General features: G+C 48.4%; 1 protein-coding gene across 3 annotated transcripts in view; it reads right to left on the reverse strand.

Moving 5' to 3' along the window:
- Positions 1-12081, reverse strand: part of LOC139436115 (polyprenol dehydrogenase-like) — a 268412-nt gene that overhangs the window by 55003 nt on the left and 201328 nt on the right. The window contains exon 8 of one of the 3 annotated variants that reach the window (XM_071213457.1): positions 3064-3192. The exons of 1 other annotated variant lie outside the window; for it this stretch is intronic. In XM_071213457.1, the coding sequence (XP_071069558.1) occupies positions 3178-3192 (15 nt within the window). In that variant the 3' untranslated portion in view covers positions 3064-3177. Of the gene's footprint in view, positions 1-3063; positions 3193-4260; positions 4417-12081 lie in introns of those variants that run through there. One more of the 3 variants, XM_071213453.1, reaches the window with a different exon arrangement.

A 12081-nucleotide genomic window follows, 5' to 3' on the forward strand; every position in this document is an offset into this window, starting at 1 on the left:
CCAAACAACTTCTCTTTCCATTAAATAACATTGCCTGCCCATGGGGAGCTGGAGCATGGCAGCCAGAGCTGCCAGTCTCTCGTGTATGTAGTCAGCATAGCAACAGGTAAGCATGACGAGGGAGCCCCTCTGTCAAGGATGCTATGGCTGTCATGAAGCTGCTCTGTGTGTGTGCTATGTATTTATGTGGTGTGTATGCATATGTGCAGGTGTGCACATGCCTATTTCTATGTGGTATATGTGTGTAGTGTGTGCACGTGTGTATTATGTGGTGTATGTGATGCATGGTATGCGTATATGTTTGTGTGATATATATGTATAGTGTGTGCATGAGTGTATTTATGTGGTATGTGTGTATGTGTGGTGGGTGTGGGTGGAGTATTTTTGTATCAGCGTGTCTTTGTGTGGCGTGTATGTGAGCAAGGGTGTGTGTGTGTATGAGCTACATGAATGACTGGGGAGGGAGGTGTCCCTCTAGCATTTAATCCCCGGCTCTGCTTTTGTTCCATGCCATGGTGTCTCCAGTTACCCAAGGCACATCAAAGAGTTCTCAAAAGTTCTTCAAGGGGGTTAATGTATACCCAGGGGACCTGAATCTCTGGACTGACCATGTGATAGCCAGGCCCTGAGCCTCAACAGACTTCAGCTCCTACACTCTGGTTTATTGGACTTACCCCACTCAGCTAACATGGAGGTGAAGAAGGTCAACCACCACACCAGGGAGCCAAGAGTGCCTACAACTGCAAGCAGGAGGATTGCATCCAGCATCCATGTGGAATCTAAGCTCCCTCTTGATATAGATGTGGAGTGAACACGGTCATTCTAGGGTCCACAGGATGGAGGAATAGAGTATGGATTAGAGTAGACTTACTGATATTCTATTCATGAACTATTGTGATTAGTCATTGAAGAAAATGTGGCATTGGTGTGGAGAAAGTGGCCATGGTGGCTGCTGGGGGTGGGGAGTGGGAGGAAGAGATGTGATGTGGGGGCGTTTTTGGGACTTGGAGTTGTCCTGGGTGGTGCTGCAGGGACAGTTACTGGACATTGTGTGTCCTCCCATGGCCCACTGGGTGCACTGGGGGAGAGTGTGGGCTGTGGTGTGGACCATTGACCATGAGGTGCAGCGGAACTCGGAGATGTATTCACCAAATGCAATGAATGTCTCATGATGATGGAGGAGGTTGTTGTTATGGGGGGAGAAGTGGGGTGAGGGGGTGGGGAGTACATGGGGACCTCATATTTTTTGAATGTAATATTAAAAAAAAAAAAGACAAAAAAAGTTCTTCAAGATACATGACGTTATTTCTCTTTACTTTTCTTGAAAAACATATGCCCTAAGGCACCACGGACAACCCAGGTGTATGGGAAGTCTAGGCTTAAAATGTACAGGGTTCCTATTTGGAATGATGGAAATACTTCGATAATGGACAGTGGTGATAGTAGCACAACATTCTGAATGCAATTGACAGCACAGAAATATATCACTGAACGTGGTTAAAAGGGGAAATGTTAGGCTGTATATATGGTAACAGAATAAACATTTTTTTTTAAAGCCATGGAAGTGCAGTACACAAACAGCCCTAAGCTAGACCATGGACTTTGATTAATAGTACAATTATACAAATGTGCTATCACCAATTGTAGGAAATGTTCCACACCGGTGCACGGTGTTGGTGGTGGGGTGGTATACGGGAATCCTGTGTTTTATGCATGATTGTTCTGTAAACCCATGCCTTTGAAAGAGAATGGAAGGGAGGGAGGGAGGGAAGGAGAATGGATTATGAGTGTGTGGATTCCAACCAGTCAATTGAGCAGAAAGTACACCCTAGAGTGCTCAATTTATTCGCTTTGGGAAAAGAAGTCTTTAGCCTCCTCCTTGTCTGGCATGGGGCTCAAAGAGGGATTCTCTGGGGATGCTAAACAGAACTCTTGGTTTGCGTCTTGTTTCAGTTGGGACTGCAGAGACATCAATGAGGTCGCCAACCCAGGATCATTTTAAACTGACGACAACGAATTCCAAGGGGCAGGAAGTCAATGGACTCTCCTTGTCAGAGAAATGTGCAAACTCCCTCCATCATCGTGTTTCTCCAGAAAAAAGAAGCCTTGTTCCCTTGATTAGGGTCCTTCATTTCCTTATCTCCAGTGCCATTTGGGATCATCATTATCGAACCATGCTTCAAGGTTTTAGGCTTTCCGCAGGAAGGTAACGGTGGTGCTTCTGCTTGGGTACCACAGTTCAGTGTGGACAGCACCAGGAAGACTTGGAGAACAAGATCCTAGTTCTCCACTGAAAAGGAGAGCAGCTTACGTCCTTCCATTAACCTCCAATTTTTACTTCCGTTTGCACAGACCAGAAAGTGCACTTAAGGAGACTAAAGGACAAGACAGGTAAGCCTGCTGTTGCACGCAAACACAGATTCTAGCTCCTGAGACCTGAAGGCAATGTTGAATTTCCTAAGGTAGAAAGGAAAGGTTCAGCCACAACCATCGGATATAAAAAATGCGACTTACCCAGAGCTGTGACTAGACAGTTTTTGGTAATGACAAAAGAACTCACCTCCCAAAGATGCATTGTTTGAGTCTAAGGCTGTCCTTCTCTCTTATCTAATTACCTACAGCCCAACTTTCCTCAAAGGATTTGAGGCAGTTTACCAGAAGAACACGGCATCATGTGAAAATAGAAAAATATCCAAATGAAGAAAAATATTGCTCATAAGAGACAAGCTTTGAACAGAAGGAGACTCTAACCTTTAAATCACACTCCATGATCATCATTTATTTCATCATGGCTTGTGATAAGAATTATACTGGAGAATTGCTAGTTATTTTCTTTTAGGGACAGGAGAACGTGAGGCAGGGAACACAAGTTTCACATGCGTCTCCCTGCCCTTTGACGCCGATTGGGAAATTGAATTATAATCTGTGGTTCATTATACAGCCTCTATACTGTATACATGGGCCTAGTTTATTGCTTTCTGTTTTATCTGTTGGTTTCTCTCCTGACAGGCTGGCTCACGGTCCCCTAACATCTGTGTGTATCTTTGCCATCCCACCTGCCATGTTCTTTATCCATCTTGCATGCTTCCCGAGTTTCTCTTCGAGACCAGAGCTCCACGACACAAGGATGGATGCCTGGCTCAGGGAGGGGCACGTTGGTAGATCACCATCAAAGGTTCAGCCAATGATTTCCTGAAAAAGTGACAGCAGTGTCCATATATCGAATAATTACGTGTCGAGTGCTTTGTATCTGTCACTTCATTCGGTCCTAGCAAAACCCTACACATAGATATTATCTACTTTCCCAGGTGGGAAAACTTGCCCCGACTCCCCCACCTGATCAGTGGCAGATGGGATTTGAGCCCAGGGGTGCCTGAGTCCTCACCTTCTGCCCACCAAGACCACAGGACCACAAAGGCTACACTTCCTCCTGGAGATTGTCCTTTGGGCGGCTCCACCATGCATTAGGACAACATAAAAACCAAACTCACAGAGTTAGAATCTTGACGACAGGTTGCCAGGGGCTGGGTTGGGGGTGGAGAATGGGGAGTTACTTTATTTGTACAGAATTTATATTTAGGTTGATGGTAAAGTTTTGGAAACGGATGGCGGTGATGGTAGCAGGCTATTGCGTGCAATTAACAGTAATGAATGATAATTGTGAATGCAGTTAAAAAGGGAAATTTTAGATGATGTATATGTCACTAGCATAAAAACTTAAAAAAGAAAACACAGGACTATATAACACAGGGTAAACCCTAATGTAGATGATGGGCTAAAGTTACTACAAGTGTGAAAATGTTCTTTCATGAATTGTAACAAATGTGCCACGCTAATGCAAGGTGTTAATAAGAGGGTGGCATATGGGAAAAAATACACCTAATGTAAATCATGGACTATAGCTCATAGAGTTAATATTCTTTCATCAATTGTAACAAAGGTACCATGCAAGTGCAAAATGTCAACAATAAGGGGCTATATGGGAAGTCTGTATTTTTTCACATGATTTTTCTGTAACTCTACAACTTCTCTAATTAAAACGTTAAAAATGCTGCCATATCCAATAAGAATGTCATGTATTAATTATACAAGTACCTATCTATATATGTACACACACATATATATACACATGTGTGTGTACTGATAGGCTACAGCTGCCATAACAAAGTAACACAAACTTGATAGCTTGAAACAACAGTTTGTTTCCACAGTTCTGGAGTCCAGGAGTATGACATCTAGGTGAGGGCAGGGCAGGGCTCTCCCCAAAGCGGGAGACTCCTTCTTGCCTCTTCCAGCTTCTGGTGGCTCCTGAGATTACTTGACTTGTGGGTGTATCGCTGCAACCCCTGTCTCTATCTTCACTCAGCCTTCTCTCCTTGGCCTCTCTGTGTGTCCTCTTCTCTTCTTAGAATGACACTGGTCAGTGGATTTTTAAAAATTAATTAATTTATTTTTAATGTTACATTTAAAAAAATGAGGTCCCCATATACCCCCCACCCCCCTCACCCCACTCCTCCCCCCATAACAACAACCTCCTCCATCATCATGAGACATTCATTGCACTTGGTGACTACATCTCTGAGCACCGCTGCACCTCATGGTCAATGGTCCACACCACAGCCCACACTCTCCCCCAGTCCACCCAGTGGGCCATGGGAGGACACACAATGTCCAGTAACTGTCCCTGCAGCACCACCCAGGACAACTCCAAGTCCTGAAAACACCCCCACATCACATCTCTTCTTCCCACTCCCACCGTTTAGGGCCCACCTAATCCTAGATGACTTCAGCTTGAGATCTTTAACTAATTACACCTTCAAAGACCCTCTTTCCAAATAAGGCCACACACTGAGGTTCCAGGGGGAACTGTTCAATCCACCAGGATACACAAAAGTTATTGTACTGTAGGCATTTTTGGATACATTTTACAGCAATGAATTTTAATAAGAATTAATTGCCTTTTTGAATCTTTGAACTATAGGTGTGTTATAAATAAGAATAAACCAGTTGAGTTGCCATCAACATAAGGCTGCTTTTTATAGTTGGGTAATGAATTTGGGTCTTACTTTAGTTTAAATTTTTGTTTATTGTTGAATCAGTTATAATATAATATTAAATGATATGATACAATACGTATTATATTCTATTAAGACGTTCTTCCCAAACTTTAGAGGAAGACTTCCCCAGTTCTCCAGTATTTATTATAATCCTAAGCACTTGGCAATGCATCCTGATGTTTTTCGCCCCGGGGCACACTTAGAAAATGGTAACATTTGCAAGGCAGGCTGGATCGATGGACAAGCCTGCCTCCAGCCAGTGGCCAGCGGTCCTTGGGAGGGTGGGCCCTCAGGGCAGCTGCCGGCTCACCTCTCGCCATTCCTCTCTGCTTCTGGGAAACCTGGGAACAGGGCTCACGGGTTATGATAGGGAGTGCCTGTGAGCAAGTGTGAGCACAAGGGGCATGCCCAATAAAGAGTGCCTCTCAGTACCGAGGGTGGCTCGGCGTTAGAGGTACACCGCCACCCATGGATACTACGAGTGTGGGAAATCTTGCGTGCACACCGAGTGTGGGAAATCCTGAGTGTGTACCAAGATGTGGGGAAACCCCAAGTGCGTCCCTACTTCACACCCTTTCCCAACAGGGGCCTCGGCTGATGCCCCGGGGAGCCCTGCAGCTGGGGTAGCTTGAGCATCTGATTCCTGGGCCAGTCACCCCCCCAGGAGCAGGCAAGACCGAGGGAAGTTCCTGGGGGTGGGGTGGGAGTCAGCTCTGAGTCCGCAGCAGCCAACACTCCGAGCAGATGGGCATGTGAGCTCCTTGGTGCTTGCGGGAGCTGGAGTCCGGGCAGGGCGGCATGGCGACCACCCAGAAGAGGTGCGCACACAGCGACCCACGGGCCGAATCTGGCCTGCCCACTGCTTTGGTAAATAAAGCTTTATTGGAACACATTCATGCTCGTTCATTTTCATATTGCGTAAGGCTTCTTTGGTGCTATGAGGGGAGTGTTGAGTTCTTGCTATTAAGCAAAGCCAGCAAGAGTGGACATGGGGCCCTTCCAGAAAAAAGTTTGCAGACCTCTGACCTACAGTAGCTCAAGTATTCTACAGATACATTTTAACACAAGTGTAAAAAAACATTCAGTTCATAATGTATCATCTATATTTGGTTGAGGTTTTTTTTGTTTTTGTTTTTTTTAAGATTTATTTATTTATTTCTCTCCCCTTCTCCCCCCACCCCGGTTGTCTGTTCTCTGTGTCTATTTGCTGCATCTTCTTTGTCTGCTTCTGTTGTTGTCAGCGACACAGGAATCTGTGTTTCTTTTTGTTGCATCGTCTTGCTGTGTCAGCTCTCCGTGTGTGCGGCACCATTCCTGGGCAGGCTGCACTTTCTTCCGCGCTGGGTGGCTCTCCTTACGGGCACACTCCTTGCACGTGCGGCTCCCCTATGCGGGGGACACCCCTGCGTGGCACGGCACTCCTTGTGCGCATCAGCACTGCACATGGGCCACCTCCACATGGGTCAAGGAGGCCCTGGGTTTGAACCGCGGACCTCCCATGTGGTAGGCGGAGGCCCTAACCACTGGGCCAAGTCCGCCGCCTGGTTGAGTTTTTAAAAACTCATGAGGAGTTGCAACTCTGCAGAGGCTCAGGGCCCAGCGGGCACCCGGCCAGTCCAGAGATTCAAGTCTCCTGGGTCTACACCAACCCCATGTATTCACCAAATGCAATGAATGTGCCACAGTGATGAAAGAGGTTGTTGATGTGGGAGGAGTGGGGTGTGGGGTATATGAGAACCTCTTCTAATTTTTAATGTAACATTTGTGTGATCTACGTATCTTTAAAAAAAAGGCAATTCAATTTTTAAAATTAAAAAAAAAAAACGAATGAGGAAAAATAGCATTTCTCACAACAATGAAATGACTGCCTCTGAAAGGTCAAACATTTTCAGGATCGTTTTGGGAAAACGCTGAAAAGTCCAACTTCTTCGTCGGCTGAACTTTGATTTATTTTTTAATGACTGCCATCGAGGGCGTCACGATCAACCGCAAATTAATTCCGTATGTCACGTAGAATATGAGGCTCTTTATTGACCCAAACCCAAGGCTCTTTTCAACCACATCTCGCCATTGCTCGTGAAAGTGGAGCCCTGAGGCCAGGAAAGGGAGAACTCGGCGGGGAGCCGTGCCTGAGTTGAGAGGTTTCGGTTTTCACAGGGTGGTCTGGGGGCTTTAAAAGGTCACAGATGTGCCCATGCATGAAAAGGCTCCACCTCCAGAGGGTCTCTCCCCTTTGCTCCCTCTGAACAAGGAATTGCGATTCACGCCTTCCTCTCTGCTTGGCCTCCTGGGGGTCATTGTCAAGGAGACCGACTCTGGATATTCAGCAGGAAATAAAGGAAACGTGGTTACTGGCTCTGCACCCCAGAGCGTCCTGGGCAGAAGTTTCTCAAAAACTACCGTTCACCAGTAAAAAGCCCCTCCGTTAAAGGCATTCACCCAGAGCACGGTGATGCCGCCAAGTCCTCTGATGAGCACACGTGGACCGCTATCTCCTTGAGGGCATGTTGTGCCTTCTCAAAAGGGAGGGACGTGTGGAACTCAGCGTCAGCCCAGGATGAAAATCAACACGACGCGCGTCTCAATTCCGAGAATGCCACCCCCAGTTCCAGGATGTCTGGGAAATGAACCCTGGGGGACCGAGATAGCCCCCTTTTTCAGTGCATTTGGCACTGATTTGCATCTTTGAGCTCGAGGCAACACCACACAGCAGCAGCCCCTGTGACGATCGTAGGGGTCTCAGGTGCTGGAAATCCTTAGAAATCATTGGCAATAACTGTGAGGACCAGGTAGCTCTCTCTCCGCAAAGCTGGTGATGTGTTTGCCCAGCGGTGACTCACGGGGACAGAGTCAGATCCCTATAAACCGCGCCTTGTGTCCTACAGACGGGTGGTTGGGTGCAGGGCTTCCTGGGGTGGGAATCGAGTGAATTCAAGGCCCATGGTTTGGACCTGGTGTGAAAGGCACAGATTGTGTTTGTGTGCGTGTGTGTGTGTGTTGGCAGAGTCTGGTGGTATCTTTTACGTGGAATGAATGTCTTGCTGTTGACCAGGAGTTCTCAGGTGTGGATGATTTTGTGATGTTTGTCTCCCAGGGGACCCTTGGAAACATCTGGAAACATTTTTGGTTGTCACAACTGGGGTAGGGGAGGGGGGTGCCAGTGGAATCAAATGGATGGGGGTCAAGGATGCTTCCTGACATACTATAGTGCCTGGGATGGCCCCCATTCCACATCCATGCCGAGGTAGAGGCACTCCGCTCTAGGAAATGAACACTTGTGTTTTCTAGAATCTTAACAGGCTGCATTAAAAAAGTTTCCTCCCCACCCCCTCATTGTTTCTATTTGCTGCGTCTGTTCATCTTCCTTCTTAGGAGGCACAGGGAACTGAACCTGGCACTTCCCATGTGGGAGGGAGCTACCTAATTGCTTGAGCCACCTCCGCTGCCCGCTTTGTTCTGTCTCTCATTATGTTTTCCTCCTTGTGTCTCTTCTTGTGCCGTCTTGTCGTGACGGCTCTCCGCACCAGCCTGTCGTCACATCACCTCACTGTCTTGCTCGTCTTCTTTAGGAGGCACCCGGAAGCAAACCCGGGACCTTTTGTGTGGTAGGAAGGAGCTCAATCGCCTGAGCCACATCCGCTTCCAAGAGGCAATGACCCTGCCTTTTAACAAAGAGTCGCAATTTCAGATTCCTTTCAGAGGGCTCCAGAAGCTAAGGGGTCTCCGTGGTCGGCCTTGGAAGAGGAAGGAGAACAAGCCTCTGTGTTGGGGCTCCTGGAGGAGGCAGAAAATCCCAGCCACGGGGGAGGGCAGAGTGCTCTAAATCCACAGGTGCCTTCCTTTACACAAAGCTGTTTCATTGAAGCCGCACCGTTTCATTTAATTTTTAGGGAGGGTGATTTTCCTTGTACTATTTTTTTTGAGACTAGTTTATCGCTCATATTGAGAAAAGGGCAGCCAGACAGTGACTTGCAGAATTTCCAAAAGACGGAGCTCGAGCCGAGGCTTAGGAAGCTGTTGCCTTGGTGAAAATGGGGTCCCAGCAGCAGGCCCCGGGGCCTCGCCACAAACCGGGTTCTGTTTGTACAAGATTAGGGGCTGAAGCTACAGCATCGGGGCACTTTGAAGTGAGAAACCACATTTAGCGTGAAAGCAGCTACACAGATTCCCAAGGACCCTTCAGAAATCACAGTGCTGCTGCTGATATTACACTGGAAGGAAGAAGGAGCAAGCGGGGAAGGCTGGGGAGGGGAAGTGGGAATCCCAGGACAGAGCAGGAGAGAGAAAAAGCTGAATAATGGGGGCCCGGAGCAAATGGCTGCGTTGCTAGCTCGAACTGAGCAAACGATGCTCTTCAAAGCCTGCGTTTTGATTCCAACGCCACACTGCCCTGGGGGCACGGAGAAGCCTCTTTGGCTCAGGGGACGAAAAGTGCTTTTTAATTTACAAGTGGCTCTCCGTTTGCGTGGAGAAGGAATTTCACTCGTTATGGGATGATCCGCCACGGCAGGGAGAGGGAAGAAGAGGTGTGATGTTGGGGCATTTTTGGGACTTGGAGTTGTCCTGAATGATACTGCAGGGACAGATGCTGGACATTCTATATCCTGCCATAACCCGCTGAATGGATGGAGGGAGAGTGTCAACTACAATATAAACTCTAATCCATGTGATGCAGCAGTGCTCCAAGATGTATTCACCAAATGCAATGAATGTGCCACACCGATGGAAAAAAAAAAGCTATTAATTTATAGTCCCAGAGGTCCTGATGTGGGCTATGGGTGGAAGGCTCTTTGTGTCTTCAGAGATAACTAAGTTGTTTGACTTGTGGGTGTGGAACGGTAAGAGGCTGCAGTCCTGCCCTTAGGGACAGTGGCAGCGGCTCCAGTCCCAGGAAATGTTTAACAATGCAAGGGCTATAAACTTTAAGTATTTAGGGGAAATGCAAAAACCAAATACGCTAAAGGCTTATCTAGAATGTCTGGAGTCCATGCTAAAAGCTTACCTAAGATGTGGAAGATATATGCTAATTGAAGCCTATTGAGAACTGAAACAAAGGGACCATTTGGCCTTTCCTCTCTGTATAAAAGACGTTTGAAAATCTTGTTCAGGGCTCGGGATTCAAACAGAAGTTCCCGAGTCCAGCCGGCGTCAATAAACCATTTTTCCTTCTCAAAATCATTCCTGAGTCCTGGCCTCTCTATACTCAAATAATTGAACTTCTCTTAAATTCTACAACAGTCCCAGGTTCCAAACAGGTGTGGGGGAGCCCCCTTCCCTGGCCCTCTCCAGCCTCTAGCTCTGCACTCCTCCCACCCATCGGCTCGAGATCCCTTCCTCAGTCTTTAACGCAGCAGCAGTCTTCCAATTTCTCTCTCTCCAGCGCTGACCTTCTGCCTTTCTCTTGTAAGAATCCGGAGCACCCTTGGAAAATCCAGAATAACCTCCCATCTCGAGGGCTCCTGCTTCTTCAACCCCCCGAGTGTGGAAGGGGCAGAGCTGCAGGCCCACGACCTCAGGGCCGTGCTGCTGCCAGCCCGCTGGAGGAAAGGGGCGTCTGGGCAGCGGCTGTTGCCCGCCAGCCTCGAGAGGGAGTGAGGGAATCGGTGGGAGGAGCCTGGTGTACGATTTTCAAAGAGTGTCAAAACCCGACTCTCCCATAAATGCGAAGCCAAGCCAAGTGAAAGGTTTATTCTGTCTTCAGACCTTGGGCAGCACATGAGGAGGGAGAGGAGGCTCTGAGAGCACACGTGTGCGCTTGGTTGCCCGACACTGCTGTGACAAACGTGGGGCGGGGGCTTCGGAAAATAGACATTTTTTTCTCTTTTTTTCTCTATTATTTTTTAAATGTTACATTCAAAAATTATATGAGGTCCCCATATACCCCCACCCCCCTCACCCCACTGCTCCCACATCAACAACCTCTTTCATCATCGTGACACATCCATTGCATTTGGTGAATACATTTTGGAGCAGTGCTGCACCCTATGGACAGTGGTCTACATTGTAGTTCACTCTCCCCCAGTCCACCCAGTGGGCCATGGCAGGACATATAGTGTCCAGCATCTGTCCCTGCAGCACCACCCAGGACAACTCCAAGTCCTGAAAATGCCCCCACATCACATCTCTTCGTCCCATTCCCCACCCCCAGCAGCCACCATGGCCACTTTCTCCACACCAATGCTATAGTTTCTTCCATTACTAGTCACAAGAGTTCTGTAGCAGAATATCAGTAAGTCCACTCTAGTTCATGCTCTATTCCTCCATCCTGTGGACCCTGGGATGGTGATGTCCACTCCACCTCTATATCGAGAGGGGGCTTAGATTCCACATGGATGATGGATGCAATTCTCCTGCTTGCAGTTGTAGGCACTCTTGGCTCCCTGGTGTGGTGGTTGACCTTCTTCACCTCCCTGTTAGCTGACCTGGGTAAGTCCAATAAACCAGAGGGTAGGAGTTGCAACTCTGCTGAGGCTCAGGGCCTGGTTGTCACATGGAGAGTCCAGAGATTCAGGTCTCCTGAGCATACACCAACCCCAGCACCAACCACAGGTTGAGTAAAATGACAGAAGAGGCACGTGTAGAGAGGTCATATCTTTTATCCTTTCCAAGTTCCCGAGGCCAAAGTCCACGGTCAAGGAGTCGGCCGTGCATCAGTCCCTCGGACACCTGGTGGGCACAAGCCACGACGCCTGACGTTTGTGCCCGCCTGGCCCAGGCCCCGCCTCTCCACCTGGCTGCCCCCTCGCCATCTGTCTGTCTGTCTGAGGGCGCAGGTCCCACTGGATTTGCGCCCACCCTGCCTCCATCTGGCTTCCCCTCGACTCCTCCATCTCCAAAGCGCCGACTTTCCAAAGAGGAGAGTCCTTGGGACTGGGGGTCTCGGGCGTGACTTTTTTGGGGGCCCCCTTGAGCCCCCAAGCCTTGCACAGCTACAGCGTGAGGCGGCGCAGGCTGGGGGTCCCCCGGCACCTCAAAGGAGCGGGCAGCTGCACGTCGCCCACACCACGGGCTGGGCGATGGAATC

The sequence above is a fragment of the Dasypus novemcinctus genome, chromosome Y (assembly GCF_030445035.2).
Source record: "Dasypus novemcinctus isolate mDasNov1 chromosome Y, mDasNov1.1.hap2, whole genome shotgun sequence".
Taxonomy (NCBI): domain Eukaryota; kingdom Metazoa; phylum Chordata; class Mammalia; order Cingulata; family Dasypodidae; genus Dasypus; species Dasypus novemcinctus.